Raw genomic sequence first — 14,992 nt, 5'->3', positions numbered from 1 at the left:
ATGGAATTTTACCACCTAAATCTTGAGTATCGAACTATTTTATCTTGAGTGTGAAGGAAAATGGGGAAACTTATGAAAATAAGTTGCTATGACATAATATAAGAAAAAATTACGGGTCTTTTCGGTGCTATGTTATAACTTTTAAGTTCTCTTCAATTGGAACCTTCAAACTAAAAAGAGAAGGGAAGTTTACATGCATCAACTGAAATTTTTTTTTTTACAAGAGGAATGGCGAAATGGTGGAGGCTGAAATTAGTAATGAATCACTTTTTCTATGCGATATTTTAATTACATAATATTTAGTGTACATACTTGGGATTTCCGGCATACAACCCACATACACATTTAGTTGTAGTTTCTGAGTGCCACTAAACATGAAGTGTAAAAAAATATTTGTCACACACATTTAGTGACCTCCACAAATCTGCAGTGTTTTAGAAAATGAATCTAGCGGTTACTGACACTATATTGTCCGCCATAAAATTGAGGTATTTATTTTGTGAAGGTTTAAAAACTCCCGTATGTCTTTTTATTTTCCGCTCTTCGCATTTAGACAGCCGCTAAACACATATGTCCTCATATATGTCGAGAAATGGTGGGTTTAGTGTATCATTAATGTTTTAATTATTTGGTGACGATTCAATCCATAAATCTACAAATAATGATTGATGAACACATCAAAAGTGTTAGATACCAAAACACCTCTAGTTTGTGGGAGTAAGAAACCGCCACATACAAACCAGGAGTGTTTGGGTGTTTGACACCGTCGATGTGTTTACAAATCATTTTTGAAACCTAAAAGATATCAAGGGACTAAAGGAACATTATGTATCTTTTTGTCCTTTTTACTCTGAATTAAAACAGGTGATCTTCAACCTTGTACTTCCATGTTTCTTCTTTCTGAGTACTTTATACTTTTTAGCTCGTGATTTTGTTTTCTAAAGTACAATAGCTTTTCAGGCCTCTTCATTCTAGTAACAGATTCTTCCTATTTCCTATTTAGTACAAGGTGTAACACATAATCTCCATATGAGTTGTTTTTTCTTGTCTTTGTAACAAAGCTGAATGTTGCTTGGGATACCCTCATAAGCATTAAGGGGATTCATATTGGTTTCTTTCCTCTTCTTTATATGACACCTCTAGATAGGAAAATTGATGCTTTAGAAACATTTGAGTAGATTGAGAGGTTTCTGCTTCACTTTTTATCAGAACATTGTGGAAGTCTCTGTCAGGACAGAAGTTGGGGGATTGAATAACTAAATTGCCCTTGTAATAGGAATTGACAAAGACTCTCCCATGTGTATCTGATCTTCAATTGGACAGGGACTGATATTTTAGCTTTATGAATTTTTTTTTGTAAAACATAATTGACATGTCTCATGTAGGGAAATTAGGTAATGGAAAGGGAATCAATCAGAGAGATATACTTTGACAGCTAGGAAGAAAAAGACTGGATCATATAATTTGCCCATAGTTTTGTCTGCACAGTTGAAAAATCTTATGAAATGGATTTATTGTTACTTTTGGTTTAATTTTCAGGTCAGAATTTTTATTTGGCAAAAACTTGTTAATATACCAACAAGTGTTAGCTCAGTTGACAACACAGACTGAGTGTGCACGAAAAACTCTTGAGTTAGATCCCTACATATCAAACCCATGAGGAGAGAAATGAAAAACCATAACTGTGATTAAATTCTTGAATCTAGAATAGTTGGTATGTTGTAAAGGGTGAGGTGATTTTAAAAAAGAAAACAATGTCAATGTACCACAAGAGCAGTAAGCCTATAATAGATCGATACTTTCTTTTAAAGAGAGGTTCTGGTGGTATGTTGTACAAAACCAAATGTTCACTGGTTTATCATGCATATTAAGAGTCCTTGGTATAGTAACACAAAAATCTGAAATTAGATTGGCAAAAACAGAAATAAAATCTTTGAGATAAAATAAAGGGGTAGGAAGAGAGACGTGGTCTGGTAGTTATACTATGGATAATATGTACACGTATAGTCCTTCAATGGCAAGCAGAAGTCCCTATCAGCTATGGAGCATGAAGTAAGAAACCCCAAAGTTTAACCATACATTTAAGTTATCTTAATATTGCACTGGAACTCCAGAGTCCACAGTAATCTTTCACCTTTTCATTTTTTATGGTAAGCAGTAGATAGATCAAGATTTTCGATCTGGTGTTTCAATTGATTGTTCCATTAATTAACAAAGACTGCGAACCCTTAGAACTTACATGATGGTTTTTAATTGACATGTTAAAATTTTATTAGCGAAATAAAGAATGAGACGTAAAGATTTTGGGCTGAAGATTTCAATCTGCAGTAGATAAGGGTAACCTCTTCTAATTGATATAGTTAATCCTATTCATGTTATCTTTTGTGTTGCAACTTGCAACTAACTTTTGACAACTAATTGCAATTATGGCCATTAAGAAGTAAAATCTGCAGGTTAAAGTAAATTAGCAGATTAAAAGTAATTTTTGTATGTACTTTACTGCTCAAAGTAATAATTAAAATGAGTTTAATGGATATGCACTGACAGTGTAAAATAGTTTTACACAGTCATCCAATCAAAGCATGCCACATAGGAGAGATAATTACATTTGACTTTAATTTTAATTAAAAGAATAATATATTTTCTGATTTGGCGGAATTCAATTGGATGACTGTGTAAAACTATTTTACACTGTCAGTGCATATCCATTAAACTCAATTAAAATCTCATATGTCATTTTCATCTTTACAAAATGAGAGCCTTAATCTCCAATGCATATATAGCAACTAAAAAATTATGGCATGAACAGAAAAAAAAAGGGCATTGCTTTGTTGGGGGTGTACATTGTTTGCTTCAGAAGTATGCCAATAAGTGGTTAAGCCCCCCTAATGAAACTCATGCAAAAATGTAATCTTCACACAACTAAAAAAGAATTTGAAAATTAACAGACAACTGTCAAGCGTGCCGCACCTTTGCCATTAAATTAAAATACATATGCAATCACAATATGTGATATATTAGTTGCTCACTTCATCTTTTAACCATGATGTTAGGCCATTTGTAGATATCTTCGCTCACAAGAATAAAACACATTTTGTAGCCGACCGTTTTTTACTTTGTTTGAGCACTCGCAACAAAAAAATTAGTCACTGCTGTTAACGGTGGATGTGATCCCAAACAAAAAATTAATTTCAATAGGTTACATAGGCTCTCTCTCTAGTCTCAACACACGTGAATTTGAAGTTTAAAACCAATAGTGAGAAAGAGAGTATATATTATGTGAAGTGGAAGCAAAATATATAATTTCTGTTCCATAGAATAAAAGATATATGATGATTACCTTGTGAGTGAAGTAAAATGCATCGAAAAAGACAAGAATTGAGTCAAAGACAAGAAGACCAACCATCCCTCTCGGTCCCCCTCCAATCCGTTTTCCACTCTACCTATCAACCAACAAACACAATCCCTCTTCTCTCTCTGTAAATTGCATATTCATATTTTAAGCAAACCCCAAAACCATGAGTATCATGATTACCATTTGCCTTGTGTGTGTGCCTCTCAAAAACATCATTCATCACCTAGTTAGCTATATAGCTTTCTCATATATAGTAGATCTCTATCACAACCCAACCCACTTAAAAGAAGAAAGCTAGGCCAGCCTCATAGGTTTCAATTTCATATATAGTTCTGAAATTGAAACAAATGAGGAAACCTGATCTGGTCATGGCAAAAGACAGAGTTATGAACAACAACAACAACAGTAGCAATAACAACAATGTTGTTAAGAGCAAGCTTAGGAAGGGGTTATGGTCACCTGAGGAAGATGAAAAGCTTCTGAGGTACATGATAACTAAGGGACAAGGGTGCTGGAGTGACATTGCTAGGAATGCTGGTCTTCAGAGATGTGGTAAAAGCTGTCGTCTCCGTTGGATTAATTACTTGAGACCTGATCTCAAGCGCGGCGCATTTTCGCCACAGGAGGAAGATCTCATCGTTCATTTACACTCCATTCTTGGAAACAGGTACCTTCTTCCTCCCATTGCTATAGTTCACACAATATGATAACACTTATTAGAATTTATCTACTAAAAAAAGACATGGAATAAATTCTAATAAATGCTTTTCAGTTCACATGCAAACGAGCTGAATAACAAGTTCAACCTTGAAACATTTTAAAATTATTTCTAAATCTATCTTAAGTCTTAACACTTGATTCAGTGATTCTCCAGCTACAAGTTCACTTTTGCAATTCTTTTAATAGAACTCTTTTGGCTTATAAAAAAAAGTTCACTTTTGCAATTCAGTTACAGAATATTTAGTCTAGTCCAAAATAAATTATGCAGGGAGAACTATTCAATGATAATTTTGAGAACTTCTAATTTTAAATTCTGAGATTGGCAGATATATAGAATAATTTGGCATGTTTTATCTTTGAAAATAGGGTTTAGACCAGGCCACCAAGAGGAAGCGTAAGTATAAAATGACGTAGCCTTGAAGTTTGTCAGGGTTTTTGAGCTAGCTATCAAGGACTATAGCTTCCTACTTAAGGATGACCTAACCCATTATTGATTAATAACTATAATTGCAAGCACTGCAAATCTTTGCTAATATCTCAATTGTTAAATATTAGAGCCTCTTCTTCCATCAAATGGATGCATTCATGTCATATACAGCTTTTCTTAATTGATCGAGGACAGCACTGGTAGACACAAACCCAATATATTCAAGAATCAAGACTGATAAAATCTCAGCAAGGGCATTGTTGTCTTTTTCGTCATTACTTTAGTTTATATATTTCAATTATTAGTTGTACAATGGACATTGTTCATGTCATGCCATAATTGATCTGTTGAATGTGCTTAAAATTCAAGTGTGGGTGACGAAATTCCAAATTGGTCAATAATGTCAAAGAATAAAATAAGTGTAAAGGACAATTCTATGATGAACCATGTTAATATTCTAGTCCACATATGAATTATATCTTAATTACTAACATTTAGTATATATTATATAGAACATAGTCTTTATGTGTTAAAATTAATTTAAAGAGAAACTCTTATAACTTTGTAAACCATATTTTTCTCCATGTATTGTAACAAAGTGAAGTGTGAATAACACAAAACCTTATTAACTTAAGATTTTGAGTCAAGAGTTGGATGGTACAGTGGAACTTAACATATTTTTGATGTTATTGACATTTTGTTTTCTCTTCTAATCATTTCCATTTGAAAATCTCAGATGGTCTCAGATTGCTGCACGTCTCCCTGGTCGCACAGACAATGAGATCAAGAATTTCTGGAACTCCACTCTGAAGAAGAGATTCAAGATCAACAACAACTTGTCCACCCCATCACCAAACAACAGTGACTCATCTGAACCCAGAGATCATGTTTCTGGGGGCAACAACAACATTATCATGCCTAATATGAATGAGCAACATGACCTCATGACAATGTGCATGGATTCATCCTCATCCACATCATCATCATCCATGCAATCCATGCGCAATATGCCACCTTCCATGGTTCTACCTGATCATCAACACTTTGATCCCTTTTTCGCCATGACCAGTGCACCCACCGGTTTCCCTGACTTAATGTCTGCTGCATGCTTCACACAATTTGGCATGGTTGGTGATGATGATGGTGATGGACTTCATTGTGATTATGGTAAAATGGGGTTAGAGAGTGACTTTTCCCTTCCTCCACTAGAGATTAGTCGAAGCAATAATAATATTGAAGTCCCAATTAATAATAATAGTAATGTGAAAAGTCATAACAACAACAACCACTTCAATAATAGTTGCTTCAATAACACTGATGATCAGATTCAAAACTCCAACATAGTAGTAGAGGACTTGTTTGGGTTTGGAAATCATAATGGGCAAGCAGGGGAAAACTTAAGAATGGGGGAATGGGACTTGGAGGGTTTGATGCAAGACATGTCCTTTTTTCCTTCCCTTGATTTCCAAGTTTAAACCTTTTTCTTTTCAAATTAAAATTCCCTTTCATATACATACACACATGCCCTTATGACCCAAACCACACTTTAGGGAATTTTGGGCACCCATTCTTTCCATTATAAACAAAGGACAAAACCCTTTTGCTTGTTATATCTTGTTGTTATACTCATTGTTTCCTTTCTTGTTTACAAAATTTGTAAAACAATTGTAAGTTTTAGTTCTGCAATGAAAATTGCAGTATGTGTATAGGGTGGCCTGGGATTTTCATACATTGTTTGTGCCCTTGTGAAGCACTTCAGCTTGTCATTTTTTCGGGAATAGGTTGTTGCAAATAATCAATTGAAGTTCCTATCGTCAAGAGAAATGTGAATAGTGATAATTTAGAATGTCAAAAGAGCAGAATAATGTTTTAGTAGTTGAAATTGTATGTAGCATTTGTATAACACAAGGAATAATGTGGAGTTGTAAGTTGTTCTTTAGTGCTAGGAAATATAGATGTACAAGATGTAAACACATGACAATAAGTATCAACGACTTTGAAGTTCATTAACATCGATATCTCTCTTACTTTCTCTCTTAACCGTATCTGACTATCTCTGGTTATATTTCTCCTTTTGTTTACAAAGGAAACTGTAAATAAGGAAAATCAATCATAAATTATATATAGTTAGTGAGCTATTAGAAGATTAATTACTTATTTTTGGTTCAAATTGTTGGTTGACAGACAGTTTTTTAGGGATTAAGTAACTGTCTAGGTTTGCTGGGAAACTAACATAATAATTCCCTAATCAAGCGATTGCTTGAGGAAGAGACTTTGTTCCTCAATGCAGGTTCCTAGGACATTCTAAAAAATTCTTAAAGTTCGCTGTTGAATAATTTGTACCAGCTGGGTGACTACTAACAAAGGCTAGATGAAAGTGGATAAAGAAAAAGCTTAAATCGATTGAAAATAAAGTGCATAAAGCTGAATAAATAAAATGCTTGAAAGGTAAATGGTTAGAAAAACTGTAAATGAAACTTAAAGGCCGGAATGTAATGACATTGAAAAGTAAAAGAAAGGTAAATGTGGAAAATTTGCAGTTTAATTGATTGATGAGTTATGTGTTTTACAAGTCATGACCCTTCTTCTATTTATAGAGGCAAATTCGGCCAACCTACATCGGTTAACAACTTCAGCCACTACACGCGTTTCCTGGGATAATTACACTTTGTGGTGATGTTGGAAGTTATTTGCTCTGATCAGCCTAAAAGGTTTTGGTTAAGCCGAGCTCCTTGCTTCGGCTGGATCTTCAAGCTTTAGCCGCTTTTCCAATTTTCAAGGGATGAACCACGGGGTAATTTTCTGCACGTGCAGGTCTTCTAGAACCTCTTGAAAATATTTATTTCATGGGCTTGAGGCTTATGTACCTTTCCTCAATTTTGTCAAAGTTCAAACATTTAGCCGATCCTTGCTTCCTTTAATCGATCGCTTGCTTTCTTCGGCCAAAACTTTTCTCGGCTAGTTTGCCACACTGGCATGCGAGACGACTCAATTAGTTTCTAGCTGTTACGCATTTTTGGGTGCCAACACAAATAAATTAATTAGGGATTAGTCGGGATGAGTTAAACCAACGTAACGATTTTCTAATCAAAGATATTTCTTGAGAAAGAGATTATGTTCTTTGAAGAGCTCTTAGTTAGCCACTATTAAAAAATGAAAGGTGAACAACTTGGAAACAATTAAGGTGTAAGGAAAACGGTTATAGAAATATGTAAATAAATAAGGTTTTTTATAAGCCAAAACTTTTATTGAGAATGAAGTATAAGTGGTAGTTTTAACTCAATATAATCAACTACATACAAAGGATAAATTAAACCAGAAAAAATGAGTTAAAAAGCTAAGGTAAAGTGATATATGCTTATAAGCAAATAAGGCAAAGTGATAAAGACTGAAACGTAAGTAAAAGACCCAAAAATAAATGATAGTAAAATAATGGAAAGGATACGAGAAATTTGTAATTTGTATTAATATTGGGTTGATTTTTTTTTTGAAAACTAAAGATAAATTAAAGGAAATACAGAGGGGTTTCAACCCATATAAAAAGAGAAGAACTTGTTTATTCTTAAGAAAACACTACGATATGATCCTCCACGATCAAATATAATTATCAAATCATTTACCCAATTAAAATAAAAAATCCTTAGTCCAAGCAAAGATTATTCCTTGAACCAATGATTTTGTTTGATAGAAATTGGTTTTTCTTTGTTTGAAATTGTTACCTCTAGCTATGACGAGTGTGCGTCAGACAGAGACGTTCGTGCGAACAACAATGGAAACAAGCGGCACAACGATGGAAAAAGTTGAACGACCACAACAAATTAAAAGGCTCACGCATGTTTAAGTGACTGCAACATTTGGCGGATACAGGCGCGAACAATGGAGACAATGAGCGGCAGAGGTCGAGATGTATGTGAAGGATCTATGTGCAATTGGATAGTGCGCGCAAAATCAGTGAAGATGTAGAAATTGAAGAAGACCCAAAAGTTCTAAATTAAAAGTGAAAGGACCGATCGCCGGTTTCCATGCAAGAGATTTGGCTTTTATATTGGCAAAGAATGAAAGAGACAAATCATCAAGAATATTCTCAGGAGACATGTTTCTTTAGAGGATGCAAGCAGTGACGAATCTAGAAAATTTGAGTTGTGAGAGCAATATACATACACACATATATATAAATAAGTAGTGTGACAAATAATACATATAGTAGTAAGAAAATAAAATTTTTATAAGACAAATAATACAAACAACATAGTATTCAGGAAATATCAAAAAGTTTGTGGGGGCACTTGACCCCATACCGTATAAGGTACATCAGTCCCTGGATGCAAGGGAAGGAGTCGAAGAGTGCATGATAGAATTTATATCTTCTGCCTTCACAAATGATGCTTGCTCCGTAGTAGAACAAGATGAAGATGAAGGAGAAGATGAATCTGTTGCAACGTCAACTCCAAGATCAACGATGAAATCTAAGATGTTGAAGGAAGATGATCTCGCTATGTGCTTGAAACCTTGACCACGACATCTTGTAGGTCTTGTCCCCCCCCCCCAAAAAAAATTTCATTTCCAGGGTAGTGCACAAATATTTGACAAAATTTCATAATACTCTTCTCTTTTTGCTACGTCCAAATCCCTGACATTATTCTACGATATCCACTTTTTGACATGCCTCTCACGTATCAGGTTCAGTACCCCAAGAGTTGCAATGTCAGCTCGTTAATTGCTTCTTCATCCTACCCGTTGAAGAACATCCCCAACGATTCCCTTAAGCTCCAAATTCTTTGGTCTCTTACCACAACATTCTCTTCGAAACTGCCCTCCTCTCTCATCACTTTATTTTCGTGATGAACTAGATCATCCTCCTCTTCATCCAACCCTTCCTATCTCACTGAATTCTGGATCTAGTTAGTTAAATCATCACCATTGTACCTTTTCTTCCTAGCTCCCTTTTTACTTTTCCACCCTCTTTTTTTTCTGCTCATAAAAATATTTAGTGCTCGGCTCCTTATTATTTCCTCACTTTACCGTTCACTTTCTTTGTAGGATATCAGTCCACTGTTTCCCCCTCCAGGCCCACTTTCGCAGTTACTAATGATAACAGACCTTGAGTTTTTTGTTTGGGCTGGGCTAATGAAAACAAATTCTCTACTCATGCGATGAACATCATGTTCATTTACTTCCTTGACACTCACTTCCTACCTATGGTGCACGCCCCAATGGACAGTACAAAGCTTCCAAATCTTTTTTTTTACGGTAGCTTCCAAATTAAATCTTATTTGAATTCTCATAAAATAAAATATCTTTCAAAAAAAATTACATAGGAAAGCTCTTCAAGCTTTTACTTGAAGGTTTGAAGCAGATGATACAACCGAAACTTCTCATTTCTTAAACTTCCTCTTGTTTATGTCACTTCTTCACCTTGTATAATTAAGAACTTTGAAGCCACCTTTAACTAAGAAGTTACTTTGCAGGTGCTATTAAATGCTTGGGTTCGATGCTTTCTATCATAATCCTTCTTGAGAACCACTATACATTCAACTCGGTGATGGAACCTGGGCTTTATAAGATTAGGGACCACTTCAAAACTAGAGCTCAGGATTACTCTTATAGCTATTGGTAATCCTTTTCCAGAATCTAGCATATCCTGCATGCTTCTTCCTGCGCCATACATTGGCTTATTCTTCACTCCTAGTTGCAATGTAAAGATTGTTAAGCCACTTTCTGCATAGAGTTTAGGCCCCTGCAATATTGAATTTAATTTAGTTCACAAATGTAAGGCATTTAAAAAAGTATATGAATAAGGTAGGTATTAAGGTCACTTACATTTGAAGATGCAAAGGGTAAGACGGAAAATTTCATGTCCATTAAGGGAGGACGAATGTGAAGACCAAAGAACCTGGATTTATTCTCTATGATTAAATTCATGGAACAATTGCAGGTCAGGATCTTTGTTGTCACACCAGTTCTATCCACCCCTTCCCCTAGTTTAAATTCTGGAATCTTTGAGATCTGCAAATTTATAAAGTAAACACATATTTATTAATAAAAATGAGTTAAAAAAATTCATAATTTTTGCCTTATTTTTATAATAATTCTATATTTTATAAAGTAACTCTTTTTTTAACATACATAAATCAATAGTTGAAGGAAATTCTTCCAAGAAAGAATGAATTATGGGCCACACAGATAAATGACTTTATCATGACATATCTGAATTTATAATTAAATGTAAGATAGAAGCATGATGAAGTTATAGCAAAAAAAGTTAAACAGATAAACCCATATCTAGTTTTCCACAATGATTGCGCCTATATAACAACCTGCGACCATCATTACTACACTAGGGAAGAAAAATGGCATACAAGCACAGGTGTGAGAGTCTCTATGATTAAGTAATATAGAGCTTGACCTAATGACCTCTTGTTCAATTCTTCTAATATAATGTTGAATTTTAGCACATATATAGTAGGTAAAGATGTGCATTATCTACACTTCAAGTTTAAGTAAGATTTTATGTGAGGGTTATTAGAAATATAATTATTGATGTTTCATTTATCAAATCAGTTTTTGCGATAATTAACTCATGCATGACACAAAGAAGTGGGATGGCATGCCCTATGTTCTTCCATTACATAATTTCTTTTTCTTTACGATTTCTTTATATTGGGTTGAGACACCTTGCTCCTCATTAATTTTATTTGGCTTATAAAAAAAAAAGTGAGATGCCCCACCCGGAGTTAATCACGCTATTTCTCGTTCAAAGTTATATTCGAATTGAATGATCATAGAATGTTATAGCTAGCTAGCTAGAGTACTTACCTCAAGGGAGAAATTGGGTGGCGGAGGTTTTGTAGCAATGTAGAACACCAACAATGCAATTCCAAAACTCACCATAAGTCTCCAACTCATTTGCAAACAAATCCAACCACATGAATCAGCGTAACTATAAGAGAAGTACCTCTTCCACCCTCCTTTTCCATTCCCATAGTAATAGTCAAAAAATAACTTTTCATCATCTTCCTCATCATTATCATTGTCCTCATCACCACCACAACCGTCTACTATCACCGGACGGTTGATGTCACCATTCTCGGTGGCATCAGTGCCGTCGTAGGAGATCTTCTTGTGGTGTAAGAAGGAGTGACTGGAGCCCCTAGAGGAAGAGTATCGGCAGAGAGCAAAACGGGAAGGGTCATCTTCGTGGGCCGGGTTTAACGGGTGAGTCTCGGATCGGACTGGGGAGTGGAATGTGGATCCGGCATCGTTTTGGATGTTGCTGCGTATGTCAGTGGCGGCGCTGTTGGCATGGGAGAGTGTGGAGGGGCTTTGGACGTAGTAACCACACGGGTAGGTTTGGTATATCAGAGCATCATGGTGATCTTCAACAGTAGTGTTGTTGTGATGCATAGCATTATGGTTGGGCATTATTGTGTGCTAGCTTGTGTTATTCTTTGACATGGTGAAAGGGGCTTTGGAGGGAGTGGGTTTTAAATGGATTAAAAGAAGGAATGGCATTATGAGGGGTATGGTAAAGTAGATGGCATTTTTTTCATTTGTCTAAAGCATGGTTTAATCAAAACTATTTTGTTCATAATAGCATTGCTTTGGGTGTTCATTAAGGGACATGAGTGCAAGTAACATAATTAATGCTTCCATCAAAATGCACACCCATTTCGTGTATTATACTCTCTTTGCTTTTCAAGGATTTTTTTTTTCTGGTCTGATTTAATAAAATTGTATTAAGGTATGATTTCTCATATTAACTCAGAAATATGAAAGGATTATACGTACATTTTTAACTTGATGTGTCGCATTACCTCACGTCGTAGCACCTCCGTTAATGAGGTTCTCATAACCAATTAACAAAGTGAATTCCTATGTCGCAGTTGTTTTTCATTTAGTTTGGGAGCATTACAAACTCACATTTCATTTTCATTAATTTTCATTTTCATGGTGTAGCAGATTTTGTGGATTGAGGATTCATATTTTATGGCTTTACATTTATGGAATGATTTAGGCTAAAACAGAGCCAACAAATTCATCATTTTTTTAATATATGAATTACGTTCTTACCAAGCCAAAATGATCCAACTTCAAGTCTTCAACCTCATCAATTTGGTTTGGTGCGAGTTGTATCCAATAATAAGAAATCTGATCCAACTCAACTCGACATTGTTTAATTGATTTGGATTCAGGAACTCTCTGAAACTAACGCATTAGCAACCCTAGGAAAGACCAATACTCTACTAAATTCTCTGTAAGAAACTATTCTTAGCCTGTGTCTCTAGATAGGGGGAAAAATACATGTAGTTAAACAAATCCGTTTATTAATAGGGGAAGCCATTAATTGTGCACCATCCTGTATATTTCACCTCCAATATATAACGACATTAATTAATTTGCTTTACACCGAATTGTTTCTCTTTCCACCTCCAAGAAATGATAGCAAAGTAAGCACGCTTTACCCCAATTGAATGTCAATGTAAAGATTCAGATCCAAACCAAAAAAGGATACAACACACCTCTATTACTTTAATGCATCTAAAATGGCCTACACTCCTGCAATCTAACCCAATACATATTTTTTATTGTTTCTATTTTCATTTAATCTGATTATGATTAAACATGCCATTTTCTAGAGTTCCAACTTCGTCCATCTTTTCCAGCTTTAATTTTAGTTTCTTAAGGTATCTCTACTACGGCTGACAGTTATAAGACTTGTTTTTTTCATATTCGTTTCTTTCTATTTCAAATTAAATAGAAATGTAGAGAATATTGCTGCTAATAAAGCTTATTTCATATTGGGTGATCTTTCAATTAAAAGGATCGGAGTGTATATATGTGAGATGTAAGAGGACATAAGAATAATAGTGAAGTAGAGGTTCATTTTAATTGAATATTTCTTGATTTTGAAGAGATCGAGAAGATAGCTAGATTGTTTCCGAGATGGCCATATATTGCAATGATTGTGAGGTAAATGAGAGCATTGAGCGATATTCAATAGATTAATAAAAGTATATCTTTTTTTCTTTTCGATACAAAGACATTATGAATCGTTCCTCCTAGTACAATCATGATGCAAGCCAAGAGAATCCCTCTCTCTCTCTCTCTATTTTTTTATAGGCAATAAAAATTATATTGAATAGAAGTATAAGGGGTACTTCAACCCAATACAAGTAAGAAATAATAAAAGAAAAAAGTGTAAAATCATATACATTTACAATGATCCACCTACTACCCATGTTGACCCAACCCCCTTGGAATAAGTCTTTAGAAAAAAGGCCTCATTAAAACATTCCTAAGAAAAACCTCATTGTGAAAACCTAAAGAAGAAAAAAGAGTACCCTTTTCTATAGACAAGAGGTAATTCCAAGGAAGACTATATAAACCCAAAGAGATAAACAAATTAGAGCTTTACTCCCAAATACTTATACTCCCTCCTCATGCAGAAACACAAAATCTCTTAAAATGTAGCCATTCCCTCCATCACGTGACAAACACAAATTGGTTGTGTGGATGAAGTTCCTTCTCAAGCCAGCACTCCAGCACATCACTAGAAAATAGTAGCAATAAGCCATCAAAGTCCATGCTCAGCCCACTTTACCAACAAAAAATCCAGCAGCGAATAATTGAGGTCTAACCAGATTCTGCAAAAAGAAGAGACAAAACAGCCCATATAAAAAAACACATGGCTCTAAGCAATCCACTTAAAGCTGGAGATGGAAATTCCTTCTCCAAATCTTCCGGGCAGCGCATCAACAACGGAAAATCAGGATTCACTTGCAGCAAGGGCACCACTCAACTAGTAAAGGATCAACTTGGCAGGGCACTCGACATGAGCCACTGGAATGATCCTGGAAAATACCTAGGCCTTCCATCCATTTGGGGGAGGTCTAAAACAAAAGCCTTGGAAGTTGGAATGGATCCTAGACAAAGTTAAAGGTAAAATGGAAGGTTGGAAGGAATCTTACCTAAACCAAGCCGGCAAGGAAATTCTCATCAAAGCAGTCATCCAAACCATCCCTTCCTATGCCATGGCTGTGGTTTTGTTTCCTAAAAGCTTTTGTAAAACCCTTAATTCTGCGGTTGCTAAATTTTGGTGGAAGAGCCAGGCCAAGGAGCGAGACATTCACTGGCGTAGCTGGGCAAAAATTACTACCAGTAAGTGTTAGGGTGGCCTCGGGTTCAGGGAATTCTCACCTCAAAACATATCCTATTTGGGTAAACAGGCCTGGAGATTATATGAAGAACCCGATTCACTATGGGGGAAAATCCTTAAGGTTGTCTACTTCCCCAACTCTGAGTTCCTGGAAGTGCAACACAAGAAGAAGTCATCATGGATTTGGTCCAGTATCCTACAGGGAAGGGACTTCCTGCTAAGGAATATGAGATGGTCAGTAGGAAATGGGAGGGCTGCAAGCATATGGAACCACAACTGGGTATCCTCAGGTACATCTCTCAAACCTTACCAGAACAATTCGTTTGATAAAGTG

The 14,992-nt window shown here is 35.4% G+C and overlaps 2 protein-coding genes across 2 annotated transcripts; one reads left to right on the top strand and one right to left on the bottom strand.

The window, feature by feature from the left end:
- Positions 1-3,543: 3,543 nt before the first annotated feature.
- On the top strand, positions 3,544-6,263 carry LOC130749524 (transcription factor MYB83). Its single transcript, XM_057602892.1, has 2 exons — positions 3,544-4,022; positions 5,239-6,263. The coding sequence occupies exons 1-2, from the start codon at positions 3,703-3,705 to the stop codon at positions 5,975-5,977; spliced, it is 1,059 nt and encodes a 352-aa protein (XP_057458875.1). The 5' UTR covers positions 3,544-3,702; the 3' UTR covers positions 5,978-6,263.
- Positions 6,264-9,651: 3,388 nt separating this feature from the next.
- On the bottom strand, positions 9,652-11,983 carry LOC130749425 (uncharacterized). The gene is made up of 3 exons (XM_057602779.1): positions 11,319-11,983; positions 10,323-10,508; positions 9,652-10,239 (listed from the first exon to the last, which is right to left on the bottom strand). Exons 1-3 carry the CDS (start codon positions 11,922-11,924, stop codon positions 9,952-9,954), a joined length of 1,080 nt encoding a protein of 359 aa, XP_057458762.1. The 5' UTR covers positions 11,925-11,983; the 3' UTR covers positions 9,652-9,951.
- Positions 11,984-14,992: the final 3,009 nt, after the last annotated feature.

Source organism: Lotus japonicus, chromosome 3 (assembly GCF_012489685.1).
Source record: "Lotus japonicus ecotype B-129 chromosome 3, LjGifu_v1.2".
In the NCBI taxonomy this organism is placed as follows: Eukaryota; Viridiplantae; Streptophyta; class Magnoliopsida; order Fabales; family Fabaceae; genus Lotus; species Lotus japonicus.
This window is presented reverse-complemented; position numbering and strand designations above follow the sequence as displayed.